The 21,200-nt window shown below is 33.0% G+C and overlaps 1 protein-coding gene across 2 annotated transcripts in view; it reads right to left on the bottom strand.

The window, feature by feature from the left end:
* LOC107455353 (nose resistant to fluoxetine protein 6-like) overlaps positions 1 to 18,573 on the bottom strand; it is a 70,013-nt gene extending 51,440 nt beyond the window's left edge. For both annotated transcript variants that reach the window (XM_071178303.1, XM_043053229.2), the window contains exons 1-4: positions 18,508 to 18,573; positions 11,190 to 11,536; positions 9,520 to 9,737; positions 318 to 432 (exon numbers count right to left, since the gene is read on the bottom strand). In XM_071178303.1, coding sequence (XP_071034404.1) covers positions 318 to 432; positions 9,520 to 9,737; positions 11,190 to 11,536; positions 18,508 to 18,548 — 721 coding nt within the window. In that variant the 5' untranslated portion in view covers positions 18,549 to 18,573. The remainder of the gene's footprint in view (positions 1 to 317; positions 433 to 9,519; positions 9,738 to 11,189; positions 11,537 to 18,507) is intronic.
* Between the last annotated feature and the right edge of the window lie 2,627 nt (positions 18,574 to 21,200).

A 21,200-nucleotide genomic window follows, 5' to 3' on the forward strand; every position in this document is an offset into this window, starting at 1 on the left:
GTATGAGAAATATGTTAAATAATAATTCGCCGCGTGAAAGGGTTAAGACAATTGCTGTTTTTTATTATCGGTACCCCTTTGAATACATTTGAAAGCTGTTTCGAAAGTATTATCACTTAGCATCGATAGAAACTTGCCCTGGATCTTGGTCAAAATAATTTTGTAGCAATGCAAATTAAAAACGCACATATTTTATACTTGTGTTATTGTTTTTTTTTTAAATATCTTTTTGGTAAATTTAGATGTGTCCATTTTTTGATACATAAAAGTAAATAAATAAATAAAAAAACGTGCAAAAAACAAATTATTTTACATACTGTTAGAAAACAAAGCTGCTACGTCTTCTTTTGAACAAGATGATGGAAGGCAGGCATTCAAACTTGGATGAGCAATATAAAAATATTGAGCAAATTTTGCTAAGTTATTCATCAACTAGAATAGTAAAAAAATAAATAAGAAGTTTGCAATATCTTTTCTCTAAACATTAGAAAAAAACTTTATAGTCAGATAAAAGGGAAAAACTTTTTTTTATTAATACAAGTTTGTGGGACGAGTGCTTAAAATTATTACAAACAGAATATTCCATTAATCAATCAATAGTTAAAATATTCACATTCTGTGAATGTAATGTAAAGTCAAACGATCCGAATCATATGTATCTTTTATATTCTTCTTTGTTAAAGGAAAAAAACGGATCAGCCTTATAACATTTCTTGAATTTTCATTTTGTATAATGTCATTGCAAAAAGCTATATCTTCGGGGCTATATCTTAGAACTGATGGGGAATATGTTTTTCTTTGAATAAAAATGATATTTTTTAAATTAAATTTCGATTTATTAACCTCAAAACACGAGGGTGACAATGTTTTGAAAAACTGTTTTTTATCATTTACACGATAAAACGGCGGGAATTCTTGTTACTCTAATGCCATACTAATTTGCATTTTCCTTCATGGCTTTTGTTTGGTTTCTTAATTTATAATGTCTATTTTTTAAAAAGTGTTTATATCCCGGATCTGAAAATGTAACACATCCTGTTGTAATCACATAAAATCCAAAAGGTCATGAGAACGACATTTATTTAACTTAAAACTTTCCTCAAACCTTTCTTGTGTAATCCAAACTTCCTTGTAATCCAAACTTCCTGTTCCCACACCAAATGTATGTCAAATCTCAGTATACAAGCCCAGTGTATTTTCACCAAACCTTACTTTTAGCTTCAATAAACTATTAGTCAACCAAGATCTATGGCTCTTTATTTCCTTGAATCACAACAGCAGAGCGTGGTTCGCTCACTTATGCCGTAATTCTATATAGTCCTAATGACTGGTAAGAGCATCAAAGAAATGAGTCATCACCAGCAGCTGAGAGGCCAGAATAATTTCTGACTGGAGGAAAGAAAAAGAGGCCTTAGCTGTTTTCTAATCGGAAGAAAGTGAGTCATATTCTCCTTCCTAAATTCCTTTTCTGATGATCTCACTCGAACGTGACAGGAATGCAGGCCAAAAGAGGTAGAAAGGAAAAGTTTTTTCTTCTGATCAAGATGTATTTAGTGCCTGATCCCACAATCGAAATACTTCTTACACAGACTTCGAACTGACATGCACCGACTTCTAGGAACAATGGAGACTGGATCTGGAATTGCGATGCTGAATATTTTCAATGGTGAAAATTATCAGAATTGGAAGAGACGAGTGCTGGACCATATGGAAGCCAAGGAGTTGAGCAAATTCCTGGAATCAGAGGGCCCAGCAGCCGATGCAGCTCAAGTCCTAAAGTCGAAGGCCTATGCAACTTTGATACAGTATGCCTCTGATGACATTCTCTCCAATCAGAAGTAACCGCAGCTGGCATTTGGATAAAATTGAACGAACTGTACTGTGAAGCCTCAAAGGGAACCGTGAGTCAGATACTTACAAGAAAAAGGCTGATGACAGCCAAGAAGAACAAAGAAGTTTCCATGAGGGAATATCTGGATCATATCGCTAAACTGGCCATTGACCTGAAAGCAGCTGGAGCAACAGTATCCGATGCAGATATAGTTGTCTACATTCTGATGTCGCTCCCCAAGGAGTACGAGACAACCAAGACAGTTCTTGAAACAATGCCTCAAGGACCATTTGGAGTAAATTTGTCCAAAGTACGAGCCAGACGTCTGGATGCCGAAGTCCTACTGCTGAAAACCGGAAAAGAAAATCCCCCAAGACAAGCAAAATGCCTGGGTGATGCAGCAGCCTTCACCACCACAAACAATAGAAACATGACCTGCAATATATGCAGAAGAAAAGGACATATTGCTTGATACTGCGGGAGCATTAAAACGTGTTACAATTGTGGTCTGAAGGGGCATTTTAAGAAAGACTGCACCAGGAACAGAAATAGGGAGCAACAAGAGAATACCTCCTGCTGCCGTAACCTTCGTGGCAGGAAAAATCCACAACAAAGAATGGATAGTGGACTCAGGTGCGACTAACCATATGAGTTCAGAAAAGACATGGTTCACGAAGCTCGAACCTCACACCGGATCAGTCAGCTGTGCATCAATGAATGAAACACTGCAAGTCCAAGGTAAAGGTGACATCGAAGGACAAAAATCCGAAGGACTAAAAATCGTTTCAAAGGACGTTTTATACGTGCCCAATATCAACGGACAATTACTATCAGTAAAAGGCATAGAAAACATAGGATTTATCTTAACATTGAAAGATGAAATGTATATGTGAGAAATGAAGAGAGGAGCATACTTTCAGCTGAGAGGACCGCAAGCGGTCAGTACTGATGCGACTCCGAGCCATACTGTAACTCCGCAATTTATACCACCGTTGATGCAGATGGTATGCTGTGGCATAGACGTCTGGGACATCCCAATAGAACAGTACTGAAATTGATGTCCCTTCCTACAACTAAAAATGTCTGTGAGGTGTGCCCAGCAACAAAACAAAGTGCATCTCCCATGGGAGCCGGACCCAGATCTAGAGAGACTGTTCCCTGGAAAACCATCCACTCCGACTTGTGTGGACCCATATCGCCAGAAACCCCTTCAGAAGCTAAGTATTTACTGACATTTACTGATGAGTACAGCAGATACACAGAAGTTCGTCTCCTGCGAACCAAGGCTGAGGCGGCTAAGGAACTGATATACTTCCTCAAATCGCACCCACCGGTGACAAAAGTCAGGTGTGATAACGCCAAGGAATATTTTACGACAGAAGTAAAAAGTTTCACCTGACGCATTGGGATAATCTTGAACCCATCTCCACCATATGTGCCCGCCCTAAATGGAGTATCGGAAAGAGTTAACAGAACCCTAGTTGAGAAGGCACGAGCAATGATTATGGACGCAAAACTCCCCAAGACATTCTGGGGATATGCAGTACAAACTGCAGCTTATCTGAAGAACCGGACACACAGCAGATCTATAGAAAATTCTACACCATTTGAATTGATTAATGGAAGAAAAGCTGAACTTAAGTATCTAAGAGTTTTTGGGAGTGAAGCCCATGCTTTAATACCGAAATCACAAAGAAAGAAAGTGGACAGTCGTTCAGAGAAGATGGTCTTTATAGGATATTCGACAATGGGTTATCGGCTATTAGATCGACAAAACCGCATAACCATCAGTCGAGATGTCATATTCAACGAACACCGGAAAGAAAAAGAAATTCCTTTCGCGACAATCGAATTCCCTGAGTTGGAAACTACCATTGAGCAAGAAAGTGAAAACACGGAAGAACCTCCATCCAGTGACCTCTTCTGAGCAAACCGAGCGGACCCGCCCAACACGATTGAGAAAACCCCCTACTAGGTACCTCAATGCGGAAGTTTAAGCAGCAATGACGTCGGCGGAAGAAACTCTCACTTATCGCGACCTGTGCTCTCTTCCCGTTTCGGAACAAACCCCCTGGCGTAAAGCGATGGAAAGTAAAATCGCTTCAATGAATGAAAATGATGTGTGGGGTCCTCAATCCCCGGGGAAGAAAGTGAAACCTATATCGTGCCGCTGGATTCTCAGAAGGAAAAGAGATGGAACGGAGAACTCGTGGAGAGAGGATTTGAAAGTCACGATTACAAATCAACCTTTGCACCAGTCATCAGCTATCCAGCATTGCGAGTAATACTGATCCTGATTTTGATACGATCTCTCTACGCATGTGTGCTAGATGTGAAAACCGCGTTTCTCAACGGTCATCTCGACGAGAAGATCTTTATGCATCAACCAGAAGGCTTCAATGACGGTACAGACAAACTGTGTCTACTCAAGAAGAGTATTTATGGCCTGAAGCAGGCTCCTGCTAACTGGCTTTTCAAATTTAAACAGCTTATGGACAAACTGAATTTCAACAACATAGAGGACGAGCCCTGCGTCTTTATCGGGTCTGTAAACTCTTGTAAAATTTACATAGCTCTTCATGTTGATGACGTCTGGATCTGTGGAGATAACACCTCTGAAATTGATAATATTATAGATATCATGTCGAAAACCTTTAAAATGTCTAAAACAGGCTCTTTAACTGAATTTTTGGGAATTAACATAGAGTCAACAGAGGACCGTTTAACCACAGATCAGGAGTCATACATCACTAAGTTGATAGAAAAGTATAATATGATTGATTCTAAACCCCATGATATACCGATGCAACCTAAAGCCACAGCGGCAGAGTTTGAGGACGGAAAACTTTTTGAAGGCAATTACAGGGAATTAATAGGCTCATTGTTGTATTTAGCGTACGTGACCAGACCCGATATATCATATGCTGTAAACTACCTAAGTCAATTACAGGGAAAACCAACGGAATCAGCTTATTTAACCTTGAAGGGTATTCTCAGATATCTTAAGAAAACCTCTCATTACAAATTGACTTACATTAAGAATGACACCTCGTATAATGATCTATCATTGTATGTAGACGCAGACTGGGGTTCAAATCATAAAGATAGAAAATAAATAACAGGTTACGTAATAAAATTTTGCAACTTCCCGATCATGTGGAATTGCTCAAAACGAAAGGTAATCGCACTATCCTCAACGGAGGCAGAAATAATTGCTCTAAGTAAGGGATTACAGGATTTCACTTGGTAAGATAAAGTGATCAAAGTAACGATAAATGAAAATCCGAAATTAACGATTTTCGACGACAACATGTCTTGCATCAAATTCATATCGAATGAAAATGCCCAAGGAAGTTTAAAACATCTAGATATAAAAACGAAATTCGTTAAAGAAGCGATAGTTAAAAAGAACATTGAATTGAAGTACATTTCTTCTGAATATCAAATTGCCGACATCCTAACAAAAGCGTTAACTAAAATTAAATTTTACAACAATCTGCACTTATTAGGCATGTTCAGTGATCAAACCTAAAATGTAATATTTTTTTTGGACTTAGTGCTTTTATCCTTTTTGCCATGTGTAATATTTATCTAGCAACTTTCAAAACTTTAACTTTACTTGAAGTGTAAAACTCTTATTTTTGTGTATATACGTAATTAATGTTTAATTCTGTAAAATTGTATTTTATTGTAATTTCTAACCCTTATGTGATTAAGGGTGGGTGTTGATATCCCGGATCTGAAAATGTAACACATCCTGCTGTAATCACATAAGATCCAAAAGGTCATTAGAACGACATTTAACTTAAAGCTTTCCTCAAACCTTTCTTGTGTAATCCAAACTTGTATAAGATCCTGTTCCCACACAAAATGTAGTATGTCAAATCTCAGTATATAAGCCCAGTGTATTTTCATCAAACCTCACTTTTAGCTTCAATAAACTATTAATCAACCACGATTCATGGCTCTTTATTATTTTGAATCACAACAAAAAGTAATAAACTCTAGTTTCGAATATAAAATCTAATATGTTTTTTTAATACAATTGTTTGAAAGCACACTTTAATTTTTATTTTGTGTCTCATTAAACATAATCGTTTCATCTTTCCCAGTTTTTCCTAAAGGCATGAAACACCAGCTTTTTCTTTCGAATATAAAGTCGAGCTTGTATCATTGGAAATTTTGGGTTGAATTTGATACTCCGGTTGAGTAGCTAAACCAATCGCAATTTTCCTTTTTCAAGCATTTAATCAAGCATTCATTTCAAGACTCAATTCATAAAGAAATAAGATTCAATCGTAGCAGTTATTTAGAATGGCTTGCTTTTATCCTTTCATTTTTTCATCAGAAGGGTGGTTTGGGACAAGAGCTCTAAGAAATATGATGAGATCAACATCTTGTTCAACAATATTTGCTTACCTGTTATTATTGTTATCATGATTATATTTCTAATACTAATGTGACTATACATAACTGAGAAAAATCAACTACTAATGTTCGAAAGAAAAATATTCAGAGCCATCTTCAGAGTGGTTAAAGGAAACAGTGTTTGGAGATTTCAATACAATCATAAATTATGAAGAAAATTCCAGCAACCAAACATAATTTCAGCTATTAAATCCTATAGAATAAGAAAGCTGGATCACATCTATTGAAGTGACGATGGTGATCCAGTTAAGAAGCTGACTTCAGGAAAGTTTACAAGCAACCGAAAAAGGGGATGACCAAACACCAGATGGATTGATTTTGTGTAAAAAGATCTCAAAATCATGGGAATCAATAAATGGAGAAACGTAGTGTCTGATCGAGCCAGACGGAGACGACTAGTTGGGACAGATGTGGCCTGCAGTAGGCTGTTATGCTGATGGAAGAAGATAATCGATATATATANGGAGAGTTGGAAACAATGGATAAATGCTTTATCAGGAAGGATAAGTGATATATATATATATATACAAGATGCAGGTCTGCCAACTGCTACACATTTTGCAAAACATTTTACAGAGTAGTAGCTATAAAAACAAAAACTTACAAAATTTCTGGCAATATTTTAAACATTTTAAAAGTTTCAACACGATAACGCTTAACTCATACTCCTATGTGGAGGTTATCTTAGCATCAGCCTGGATAGAGTCTCTGAAAGGTGAAAGTTGGGGTTCAGTAACATTTACTGAGAGATAATTAAAATAATGTAGCGGGATCAAACAAACACATTTAAGAGAGAGGAGAGGTTTTTGTGGCAGACAGCCTCGCTTCTCCCCGAGCTTTTCAGGTGCACAGTAGCCACATAACTTTAGAGAAATAGGAAAAATACATGGGGAAAGGAATTGTCATCCTCAGAAAGAGAAACTAATTTTATAGCTAAGATCAATATACATTAAATTCTAACTTTTGGAACAATAGAAATTACAAACAAAAAATAAGCTTAAAGGTTTTTGGGGAGTACCTAAAACTTCCGTTTTTAGGGCGGGTGGATGATATTAATGTAATCCTCATGAAATATAAAGTTTTTTTTTTATTACCCTTGCAATTCATATTCCAACATTTAATTACCTAAAAATAAAATAAATATTATTTTAAAGGTATTCAAAGCCATTTTTTGGAAAATCAGTCTAAAATTTAACATTTTGATAGTTTGTAAATAGATTAGTTTGATTTTTTCTTATATTGAAGGGAGTTATGAAAGATGAATATTGTGCAAGTTAGAGCTCCTAAAAAAACTTTCTCTCCCTCAGAAAATTTCAAAGTCTACATTATTACATTGAAATTTCATTTCAAACAACAATAACCCCAAAGTTTTGTTTTTCTTTATTATTAGTATATTGCTGCCTAGTTATGGACATGCTATCGTTTTTATAAAGGATTCTTGCTTTTCAGAGTTATTCTCATTCAAAGTTAGTGAAAAATTCAGTTTTGACCCTGAAAATCTTGGTTAAACAACAGCTTCCTAATAATTTATTTACTAAATATTGAAGTTCACTAATTGCAAAAGCTCTGTGACCTGGAACTTTCCTGACTTATCGATGCTTTTAGCAGATATTAATCATTCAAACTTTCAAAAATCCTGCCTTTTTTCATTTAGCTTTTCTTTAAAAAGCATTGCAGCACAAAAAACCTAACTAATACATTTTTTAAATGTAATAATTACTAACAAGCGGAATGGAAAAAACAAGTAGACTTTGCCTTATTTTTAAGAAAAAAGTTGCATTCACGGGACAGTGACAATGGATTCTTCCCTTCAAAATAAGCTAAAATAAAGATATTTTATATGGACTCTATCTGTAATTAAAGATATAATTGTGGAAGGAGGCGTTCATTTGCTCATACATTTAACCACCAAGTCACTGTTTTTGTCGTCAGTCATTTCCCTTAGATAGCGTATGTTATTAATTGGATAGTCAAGGCTTATGAAAAAATTGTCACATATTACCATAAAAATTTAAAAACGTAATATAATCGTTTCTGAACTGATAAACAGCGTAAAAGGATATAAATATCTTTCAAATAAATATCAGAGATAGAAGCTTCGAAATTTACTTGATTAAATTACAAATTACTTAATTAACTACTTAAATTGATTGCAAGCTTACTTTATTAAACAATGTAATTAAATAAGGTATGTATTTGTTAAATAATGTATAGGTGTGTGTGTGTTGCCGAGACATGAAAAGGATGATGGATGTGATTTTTTAACATGGTATTTATATGCAACTTATATATGTAATTTTTTTCTTCGAAAAGGGGAGAGGTCCCACTCATTTTACTTTCTCAGATGTTAGTAGATACATTTACCTACAAGATAGAATACGAGTAGTTTCTTTTTTAAGAGATGATACTGTTTTGGAAAAAGCTATATAAAAAAACGCAGATTTTGCATCTTTTGAAAGTTTGAATGCCTGTCTATATCTAGTAAAAACATCAATAACTAAGAAAAGTGCAGGGTCAAGAGCTTGTCCTAATAGTGAACTTTAAATTCGGTAAGGAAATAATTGGAGGTGATGTAATTTAATTTTCAGGCCAAATAAACACTAAAAACTGAATTTTTCAATAACTTTGAAGCAGAATAACTCTAAAAAGCAATAATGCCCCATGAAAACGAGTTCATTACTAGGCAGCTGCATACTAATAATAAAGCAAAATAAAACTTAGAGGTGTTACTGTTTTCTTTAGGTAAATCACTTAAAACCTACTTTACTTACACTTTTAACGATTAGACCTTGTACTTTGAAACTTTCTACAGAGGAGAAATAATTTTTTAGGAGCTCAAACTGGCGCAAAATACATTTTTTATAACCTACATCAATATAAAACAAAATCAGGCTCATCAAAAAATACAACTATCACACATTGTCTGAAGATCAAAATAACACTCTTAAAAGTAAAGCTTTAAGGGGAGGAGAATTACATACTCAGGTAATGTAAAATAAATTTTTTATCATTCAGATCTAGCTAAGTTATACGCCATTATTTAACAGCTTAGAAATCGAAAGAAAAAGACAGAGAAGAATTTAATCAGAAAAAAATTTAGAAATTAAAGTCGTTGTTAAAACAATCATGTTGCAGGATGAAAAAATTATTAAGTATTTAATGTTAGGTAAATAAGTGACATGGCAGATGTATGATGAAATGATATCGGGTTAAATCAATCATGTGTTATGTTACATAAAGACTCATTTAAAGCTATTTACTGTGTTAGGCTCAAACAGATTATGAATGATTTCTACTGGCATTTCTATTGATGTCATCGATGGTCTCTCCGGCAATGGTAGATTTAAATCTATACGGCAATACTGTCCATGAAAACTTTGACTTGGAGATTCTATTTGAAGACATGTATCAAAGTCGCCAAACGCTGTAGGATTTCCGCCCATCACACCATTTGGTATTTTCCCAGATGAATCCAACACTAAGAGGAAAAACAAAAATTAGTAAACTGTGGTAATACGATTTGTTTTTCATATTAGAACTAGAAAAAAATACAGGGCTCTAAGCTGCTACGCTTTTTGAAGGATATTTAATACAGTAGTAGACAACAAGAAACTAAAGCTTTCAGAATTTTAGGTAATTTTGCAAACATTTTAATAGTCTCACCACGTGACAGACCCGCCAACTTTTGCTCTTTCTGATAAAGTATTTCTCAAATGGTGTTAAAAAAACTTATTGAAATGCAATTATAGATTCAGGACTGCCAACTACTACATTGCCAAATATTTAATAGAGGGGCAAACATTTAAAGTCAAAGCTTCAGAATTTTTGGTAATTTTGCCAACATTTCAAAAGAATCTCCACGAAAGATCTGTTGCTTGCCTTGTCTTGCTTTTGGATCTCGGGCCTGGGCCGCCTTATCTTCGAAAGTTTTGGAGTCAAGTGGCGTTGGATATAAACTAAATCCTTTATATGTAGTGAGGGGGAGATGAATAGACAATAATATAAACTTAGGTATCCCTAGAATAAATTTTCACAAAAAACGTAGAAAGAAGAACGTAGCTGTATCTTTCTTCGTTTTGAAGAATTATGCATGGAAAAACTGCAGGCACAATTTGAAAGATCATGCTTGAAGCTTTAGAAATGGTATCATTTTCACCCATGTTAAATTGAACTAAACTGATAAGAGGAAGTTAATAACTTTTTTTTTTCTTCAATACCAGCAATCTCGAAATATTACTACAGGACTGTAATATTTATTTAAGAATGCTTTCAGACATATAGTGGTATTATAAGAAGAAAGAAGCTTTACACTATATGCACCTATTTCGGCCGATGCAAATTTTACATGGGTAAATAGGTCAACCCTTATGTTTCTGAGGTTTATTTCAGGTTGTTTTGAAATAAATACAATAGATTTAAGGTTTATTTGAAATTGACTTCAAAAACATCCTTAAAAAAATCAACCTCTCAAGGTTTATAATCAAGATGTATGCAGTTATTTTATTCCCACGTGAGATTGATATGAATTTACCTTAGAGCAACAAACTTAGAGATGTATTTTTTGAGGTATGCAGGTTATTTTCTACACTTCAGGAAAATAAGTATATTTGAGGTGTGAATAATTTCCCCAAATTTTAATTTAAAGTATTGCTAAGCTCTATATATGAAGTTAATTTTATGAGGTGTAAAAGTGGTTGAAATTGAGGTTTATTCAGGAGGTTATTTTTGGTGAAAAAGCTTGACCTCATTTTCTAATTCAAGTATATATTTGTAACACTTGTCAAGCTCAAATTAACCTCAAAAACACTTTATTGTAGTGGAATATTTCTAAAAGTTTCAAGCATGATGTAGAATTATATTATTATATGATTATATTCACGAGAGATAAGACTCGAATAGCTTACTGGATTATTCAAAAATAGAATCTTACTTTTGAAAGCCCAGGTTTTCATATTCCTCAATCCATTTAAGTATTCAAATAAACTGTTAGTACAATTTTGAGATATATTAGTAGTGAGAGATAAGTCGAATCTATTCGTTAATAAACTTTTAAAGAGGTTGAAGTATGCTCTATTTAATGTAGCCTCCGCATTCATCCATGCCAAGATGATGTTGTCTTGAGTGATTCCGGGAACCATCTTTGCATATTGTGGAATTGTGACATGTTTAAAAGTTTGGTTTCCTAATCCATTTGCCTGGTGGAGGAGCAAAACTACAAGAATCAGCTTGATAGGGATGATTATCGCTTTCATTTTTCCATTTGGTTGTTTTGATAACCTGTATAATGATTAAAATACAAATTAATCATCGTAAGTCTGGTAATAACGTGTAGAGTTAAAAAAGAAATAGTCCATAGGGTATCGTGTAATATTGTTTAAGTTCGTTTTCCATACCACGTAACTACGCTAATTTTTGTTTATGAATTCTCTTAGACATTTCTAGCAAAAATTTCAAATGTTCCCCAAGGGGAACTTGCACATTAATAAGTAAAAACTTATTATTATTATTGCATTTATCTAGTTAATACAAAAAATGAAGAAAAATAAATTTTTCAGAAAAAATTATCTAGAAAGAAAAAAAATCTGCCCAAGAATAGATTACATTAGGTGGGAAAGAAGGGAAACAGCAGACAATATAATTTTAAAAGATTTATCCACTTCAAATAGTGGCTATCATCGTCAGTGCTACATGCGTTTTACGGATAAAACGAAAATTGAAAAGCTAGAAATAAAGCGCTTTCTGAAAATGGATCTTGGCAGGGATAATTCGTTACTGAATAACTTGAAAAATGAAATCTGTGAACATCTGGAAGTATTTTTTCATGTTTCATTTAAAAAATATTTCAATTCGGATGAGATAAATATAAAAGATGAGTTATGGATTCGTAATCCTTTTCTTTGTGACATTGATGATATGAGGATGATATGAACCTTGCCAAAGATGAGCTTATTGATCTTGAGCAAAATCCTCGCTAAAAATGGATTTCGATTCAAAAACACTCGGAGAGTTCTGGTCTTCTGTGAGTGAAGCTTACCCATTGCTTGTAAAGCGAGCTATGGCAACTGTAATTGGTATGCATCCTTGCGAAGCGGGATTTTACACACTTGTGACAATAAAAAACAAAACATCGAAATCGATTGAATGTTTCACATGGTATGCTCGTTGCTTTGTCGAAAACCATCCCTCAAATCAATTTATTAACTAAGGAAAAGCAGCAACAACCTTCACATTAAAAATTTTAATTTTAAAAAATTTTTATACTAATAAAATAATAAAATTAAATGTTTTCGAATAATTGATGTTCTTTTGCAAATTATTTTTTTCACAGTGGTCCGTGACTTAAAAAATTTTAAAAGGGGTCCATTATACCAAAAAGGCTAAGAAGCGCACTGGTTTAAAGCATCATTTGATTTTTTTTTGTCAAACTGTTATTCAGGTAAGAGTGATAGAAAAGAGTGCAATTTTTTCGATGAACACTTTAATGGAAATGTTAAAGCGCATAATGGTAGACTGTGCTAAGGAAAAAGAACTTTTCAACTTTGATAATAGGCAGCTAAAAAATGGCTGTTACGTGATTTTCCACAACTCACTTATGTAAAGCCAAAGCAAAGAAATCTTTCGGAACTCGTGCTGTGTTCTAACGGCAAATCTGCTGTGGTAGTTGAGGGAGTGGTAACCGACTCAACTGAAACAGAAAGAGAAATTGAAGACTCTTCTTCTAAAGAAAACTATGATAAATTTCATGAGGACAGAAAATTTTTTCAATCTGCTCTATATTTGAAAACATCTATAGAAAATTCCCCTCTGTTAAACTTCACTTGGCCTCCTACCGCAGAAGACTTTGCTGATAGTAATGTGACAGCTATGCTTCCGCCCCTTCTATTCAATTGCTTAGCTTGGTGTACTGGCATGTCAGAGGCGATCAACTTAGAGGAATTTGTTGATATTTCTGAAGTAACACAGAAAAAAATTAAATCAATTGCCCAAGATATAATTTACTTGTCATCTAGAGGAAGAAAAAAAAACTGCTAAACATTTATCTTTAGCAATGGCAGTTCGACAAATAACTGACTCAGCAAAGTTAATCGACTTTTTAAATGGATTAGGTCACTCTGTGTCACACACTGCAGTCTTAGAATATGACACAGCCCTCGCAGACACGCAGTTAAATATTTCTAACAATCTGCCTATTGATATTGAGGAAAAGAAATGCAGCATTTTAGTATGGGGTAATATTGATTTTAAAGTAGAGACTCTAAGTGGGCTTAACACAACCCACAGCACAAATGGCATCATCGCGCAACATTCTCCAATTGTTTCAGCATCTACATTTCATAAAAAGGGACTCGAAAAAGGTCTATAAATCCTCCTGAAACTGTCATTTCTGAAGGATTTAGAGAATTCTTATGAAATTGGGAAAATTGCTTACAATCCATATTGTAAATCTAAACAAGAAAATAACAGGAATATTTCTTAAATAATCAAACAAAACAAATTATTGACATTTTCCTCCAAAGAAATTAAAGATAAAAAAGGAAAAATAAATACCTGCAATACAAGTAAGTTTTTTGCTCATTTAATAAGATCTGGACCGTCAACTACAAGTAATGTTAAAGATATTTTATCCAGTAATTTTTGTACCTATCCTGTATCTCTTGCAGATGATGAAAATACTCTTGCAAAAACCAATAAAACCACTTTTGTTCATCGTTTATTAAATAGCACTGGTGCAAAAGAAAACAGTGTTAGTCTGACAGATATTGATAAAATTTTGATTATTGACGTAATGTCGATTAACCAGCAAATCCGTATTGTTCCAAGTACTTTTGGAGAATTAGCTCTACAAATTTTAAACCATATAACTGATTTAACCATAAAGAGTAATGCAAATTGTGTGCATTTTGTTACTGATACTTGCCCGACTTTAAGTATAAAGTCCTGTGAACGACGAAGGAGAGCAGTGGAAGACATTTTACTCAAAAATAAAGAATGCTGATCAAAAAATTCCAACACAATTTAAAAAATTTTTTTTGCTTAGTGAAAACAAAGAGGAGCTAATAAATTTCCTTTTTAAAGAGTGGACCAATTATCAATCAGTTGTTTTAAACGATGTAAAACTAGTTGTTTCCCATGGAATGTTTTGTTCTGACGATGTTCAATCGCGACTACCACTATGACTTACATTTTAAATTATTCATATTTAAAACATTAACATTTTTAATATATTCATCAACGATAGTGATGTGCCAATCAATTCATTTAAATGAATCGATTCTTTAGAATCAATTCACTAAAATGAACGGTTTTATGAATCGATTCTTTTTTTTTAATGGTCGTTATAATAGAAGAGTGTTTATAAAAGAAGGTCGTACAAATTAGTTTAGACTGTTTTAGTATTTGAATTAGTTGATCTAGGTCAGGGGCTCTCAATATTTTCGGCTATGGAACCCTAAATAATTAACCTTCTTTCGGAGGAACACCTGACTTTATAAATAAAGTTTTTTAAGGAAATACTGAACGTTATAGCCTATTAAAAAATATTTTTAAAGTATTTAACTAGAGGAAGGAAGAATTTTCATCGTTTTATCAGTAATATCCGAAAGTTAAATTTTCAGCTCTTGTGCTATATTTAGTCTAATTTGGAATTCCATTTTAGTGTTTAAATTAAAAAGAAATAATTTGAAATAAATAATATAAATAAATAATAAGTTAAAATAAGCCGAATTATGTTCTACTTCGTAATGAAAATTTAGAAAAACTGCCAAAAGCGTTGGAAATGGTAATTAAGGAAACATATTTCTTTATTAAAGAAGATAATTATTTTGATTCGAAAAGTGTAATGAGAAATACCAATGCACTATTTTATGAATGCCTGTCCATTTCATAATTTATGCATTATATTGTTATTAGAAATATTATATTTTCTTCAAAAAAATGCCATTTCTATTTTATTGGTTATATGTTAAATAAATTGTATCTAAATAGAATCGTATCATCAGATTGTATCTAAATACCTGAGGTTTTGAAATTCATCACTGGCCATAAAAAGTACTAGCTCGCTAAACCCCCGTAACTGTTAATAGAACCGAAGGGTTCCATGTAACACCATTTGGGAACTACTCTTTCAGACCTTGTGCTCTAGGGTGCCGAAGTTGAATGTTCTACTTGAGTGGCTATAAAAGTACTATCTCGTGTAATCGCTGTAACTTTTCCACGGATCCATAGGCCTTTGCGCAACACCAATTGGGAACCGTTAATCTAGATCTCGGGCTCTAGGGTTCAGAAGCAGAATGTTCCACTTGGGTGGTCCAGTTGAATGTGACTATAAAAAGTACTAACTAGTGGAAACCCTGTAATTCTAAACGGAACCCAAGGGTTCCGCCAAACACCATTTGGGAACTGCTAGTCTAGGCAATACTAATAATTTTTTTAAAATTTTAATATTTTTAATTTTTTTGTTAAAATTTGTTTGAAACAACAATTTTATAAATTTTTTTTTTAAATTTGTCAATATAAAGACCGATAACTAACAATAAAGATATTCGTAAAAAAATAAAACAGTAAATTCACTTATAATAATGAAAAAAAATTCAAAATGTATCACGTGAAACAAAATAATAAATAGTTGAATTACGTTTTAAAACTTAAAAAATTAAAACTTGAAAAAATGAGAGGATGTCAATTGATATTCTATAAGTTTGTCTAAAAGTATTCCTAACGAAAAATAAATAAATAGATAAATAAAATAAAAAAATATTTACTCTAAATACTCAAATTTTTCGCAATAAACAGTTTTTCAACCCCTTAAAATAATAAATAAATATTTTTATTTATCTTTTTCTTAAGAAAAAAAAAACTGTCCTTTTTTCTAAAAATTTTTAGTTACATGCCCCTTTTCATTACCCCCATCCCTCTGAAGGTATCTTTTAATTTTAGAAAATAAGATAATGGCGAAAAGAATCGATTCGTTTCACAAAACAGTTCTTTTAATGTTAAAAGATATAAAACCGCTCAAATGAATCGTTTAAACAGTTCAGTGAATCGAATGCAATGTTAAAGTATAGGAAAACGACTCAAAAGAACTGATTGGAAATCCAAATCAACTCTTTGAGCCGATTTCAATGTTAAGAGATACGAAACGACTCAAATGAATCGTTTAGAAGTTCAATTCAACTCTTTGAGCCGATTTCAATGTTAAGGGATAGGAAACAATTCAAAAGAATCGATTCATTTGGCTTTATGATTCTTTTAATGCTAAGAGATAGGCAAACAGTTCATTGAGTCTTTTATTCGACTCAATTCATTTTCAACCAATCAGAGGATCGTTCATTCGATTCTCGACTCTTATTCTCTCATTCAATTCATTTTCAACCAATCAGACATTTGCATTCATACGTAAGTTCATTACCCAATCAGCGCAACGGTTTCATTTTCTATGGGTCTCGCTCCTTGGCATAGAATAAACGATAACATAAAACTCTGTTTTACTTCATATTTATTGAAATTTATAAATTGAAAATTAACCATATGAAATGAAAAAATTCGCTCTTTAATATTGAAGGACTGAAAAGTAATATCTGCGCTTTACAGCATTAATATCTTTTTTATTTGAAAGGAAGAACCGAAACTGGAGAAGACAGCTTTTCAGTTGTTGTTGCCATTTTTAAATTGTTGTTTATCAACAGAATTTATTAATTTCGTAGATAAAAAGTAAAAAAGACAGAGTGATGCATACAGTACGTATTGCATTAATAGCATTTTCAATTCCCTTCATCCTTCAAGTGAGTCCATTTTATTAATCACCTCCGGAAACCGGTTGTGCGCTAACGTTGACATCGGGGCCATTCTCAATGGATGCGATTTTTCCGCTTGCGAAAACTCTCACACATGCGAGTACCTTATTGGCAAGTTGTTCGCATGTAAATATTTTCAACCAATCAGATTGTCATTCACATGATACTCGAGTGAGAATGGACCTGTGTCTATTCGACTGAGTTAGGATTTTATCAAGCTGCAATTGTATAAAAGAAATGCTGCATCAAATGCATATGCGGATGTTTAGTAAGTATAAGTACCAACTTTGAAAAAGCTTATAAAGTGTAGAGTACAAAATATTGTCAAAAAAAAAGAAAAAAGAATCGATTCTTTTTCAAAAACGAACTTGATGAATCGATTCACAAAAAAGAATTGATTGAAATATCGATTCGTTCGTTTTTCGCACATCACTAATCAACGATTTATTACTGCAGATGAAGCGGTTTATGTGATTTCTACCATTCTTTTAATACAGTGTTTCTTAACCTTTTTGGTATAATGGACCCTTTCAAAAAATTTTCAAGAAGTTACAAACCACCGCCTGTAAAACAAATTATTGCAAAAAGCATGAATTATTTTTACTTTACTTTTTTTCAATTGTAAAAATGTTAAATTTTTCTATGGTTTGCGAATGTTCTTTTCCTCATGTTGTGGAGGATTGCTCGCATATCTAAGAAGAAAGAGCAAAGGGACGGCTCATAAAAAATGAGGGGTTGATAGAGGATTATAAAAATAGCAAATCGGACGTAATCAGGGGTTGTCTCTGATGGTGCAAACTGAAAGCCGGTTGGTGGAGAATGTTAAAAATATGATAGGGATATTAGAGGATCTGCACTGAATTTGGGGTATCTCAATCACCTAGTTTCAAATATGTATGCATTTTCACCTTTTAGAAAAAAAAAAAGATAATTTTATTTAAATATTAGTGATCCAATCGTCTTAAAAGTAGTCGGCGTACCCCCAAAATATGACCCATGGACCCCTAAGGGGTGCATGAAGAAACCCTGTTTTAATGTATTTTCGATAGTTTTTTGAAAGAAAAAATATAAGCTTAAAAAAGTTGCCAATATTTAATTACATAAATAAACCTATGCATTTTTCTTTCAAAGCTCTGAAGTCGCCCGTGTCAACCCTGTTATAAACATAATCGCCTACTGTTAATTTATAACAATAGCTAAAGTTAAACAAATACGAAAAATAAATGTTTCAAATATCTCTCCGTATCGGACTAATCAAACTTTTTAAACAATTTTTAGTATCGGGGGCTAAAATCAATGTCTCTTTTGTCAATGTTCAAATTTCATGACCCGAGCATAAATGATTCTGGATTTTACGGAAAGATTCGGTCTAGCATTCCGTTACAACAAACAAATGAAATTTATACCGAGTTACCATATAAGAAAATTTCAGAAAAGGAAAGAGTTACAGCTTACCAGCAATGTGCGAAGGCTGTCCCTTTTAAAGTTAAGTGCATAGATTAACAATGTGACTGGACATACGATTATTTGGAAAGCTTACAATCATGTTCATTCTAATTGTACACCTGTTGCTTGCATATTTTTTTTGACGTGTCGGAAGTTTTATTTTTAATCCGACAGGCACTGATTATCAGTCCTGATAAGAATACTTTTTATTAAAAAGAGAATAAAAGATTCATTGTTTCTCTTAAGTTTTCATCAACACGTTTCTTTTCCTTTCGTTCCTCTAGTTATATTTCACAATTTAAATTTAATACAAAAAAAGTATTAAAAAGACTAAACACTCAAGTTGAAAAACAAATTTTATAAAACCTACAATTTTTTTAATCATATTATAAATTTAATGCAATGTTTTGTTGCATTTATTCAAGTACTTCATCGAATCTGATTCGGGTGTGGGAATTTAAAATTTGAAAATAATTTTATTCGGAAAGCTAAAAAAAAATTTTCCAAAATTATATTTCAGTATAGTTTATTTTTCGTCTGGATTCAGTTTCGTTTATTTTTTGTCTTTCTATACATATATAGACATAAACTGATCATAAACTGAAATTTTATCTTCGGTTTTTTCTTACCACTGCCAACAAAGCAGAGTCGGGGGGACATTTAATTTTCACTCGAATAATTTTTTAAATACCCTATTTTTTAATGTATAATTAAAATGAATTAAATCAGTGACTCAAAAATATCAAAGATCCGCTCAAAAATCTTATGCAACAGAAAACAAAGAAAAATTGTTCCTCCGTGTAATTAATGGGAGTTGGTAGCTGAAAACTTTAATCGCTACCGCTGTTTTTGGTATTCAACATAACATTACATTTTGCTTTACTGAGCACAAACTATGAAACGAGGAATTATGAAGGTGCACAGAGAAACGTACTGGAAGTTTGAGTGATTAAAAACATTTCGCAATTGCTTCACGCAAAATTTTAACATTCCATAATTCATTTGGGAATTGTTTAACTTACAGTTAAAACAAACATTTCTACTCTGCAGAACGCAGAAATGCAGATACAGAGTTGAAATTGAGTGTGCAGAAAGGGCCACAAGTGTGTGCACATCTAGTGTATTAGACATTGAGATTTTTTTTCTACATTATATTGTTGTTGATTCGAAAGTTGATGCCATATTTTCGTTAATTTTTCTAACTTTAGCCATATAGTTGTTTGTTGCTAGACAAGTAGAAATATTTTTTCTCTCGATAATTTTATTTTTTGCACTACATCTTTTCGTAATAATTGAAAATAAAAAAAGAGGAAAATGCTAGCCCTAATTTCGTCAACGTTTAGAACAATTGTCATTTTTCAACTTATATCTATTCAAATTTTCTACGTCCCGCAGTGGACTGATCGTTAAGACACGGTTCCCAGCAGATCACCGAAGTCAAGCATCACTGACTGCGGTCAGTGTGCGGGTGGTTGACCACTTGGATCAGTCTGCGAAGGGACCGAGGGTGTGCGGTATTGGTCCTCGTTAAACTATTCTACCGTAAAGTGCTCGACTTCGCGTGCAGGTCGTCGGGCTACCGAAGCGGAGGTGCCATCCCCTCTGCAGAGGATCAAAATTGTGATGGCATGTCTTCGGATCATCCTCAGGGATGTTTCCCAGACCGTCGCCAATAGCCCATTGTGCAGCTCTAGTGCGACGTAAATGAACAAATCAATCAATCAAATTTTCTACGAAACTCTTTTGTGTTAGATTTAATATATATATATATACAAACCGCATTAGTCTGCACTGCAAAACATAACATTACTAGCAAAAACTATAATCAGTGAAATTTGAACTGAAAATTGATATCCAATTGCAGTTGAAAATTTTTTTTTAAACTTTTTATCGTGGATTGTTGATTCATTTCACACAGCTTGTCGCTTCGTAATGTTTATATTCTGAGTTTGATTCATTATTACGGAAATATATAAAAAATATTAAGATTTTACAAAAAAAAAAATATCGAACTTGAAATTTGAATTAAAGGTTGCAAAATTTGTCAATTTCTGCGATCAATTATTCAAACTAATTAAAATATACTAACTAAAAATAGTAAAAAAAGTTAATTGTAAATATGCACAAATAACTGAAAAAATATGATAAAGGGCTAAGCGAAAATTTTACTCATTGTGAAAATATAAATAATTTGTACGCTACTTATTTGTATTGTACTTGTCTTATTTATTAACAATGTATATCAGAAATTTGACGGATGAAATAATTTCGTCATCACAAGACGTAGTATTAGATGATTATGTAAACCGTTATTTAGGATAATTGTTTTCCTTATACTCTACTTCTAAAGAGATTTTCAATCAAATGTTCAAAGAACAGAAAAATAAAGAAAAGAAAAAAAGAACAACTCTTGAAAATTACGTTTGATGTCATTATACGTTTAAAATCGCTAGAATATGAAGATGAATGTTTAATTCTATCTTATTTTCAATCCTGGTTTTAATCTGTTTATCGACAGTAAGACAAATAATATTTATTTCCAAAGATTTATTTTCATAGAATTAGCGAAGAGAAGTAGAAATAATTGCAAATACAGAGGTGGAGATTGGTAAGCGACGTTTGAAGCAATAAAGAAAGGAATGATCAAAGTAGGATTTTTTTTTCTGCGCAAACAATGTAACAGACAAAAAAATATCCAATAA

Source organism: Parasteatoda tepidariorum, chromosome 1 (genome assembly GCF_043381705.1).
Source record: "Parasteatoda tepidariorum isolate YZ-2023 chromosome 1, CAS_Ptep_4.0, whole genome shotgun sequence".
Lineage (NCBI taxonomy): Eukaryota > Metazoa > Arthropoda > Arachnida > Araneae > Theridiidae > Parasteatoda > Parasteatoda tepidariorum.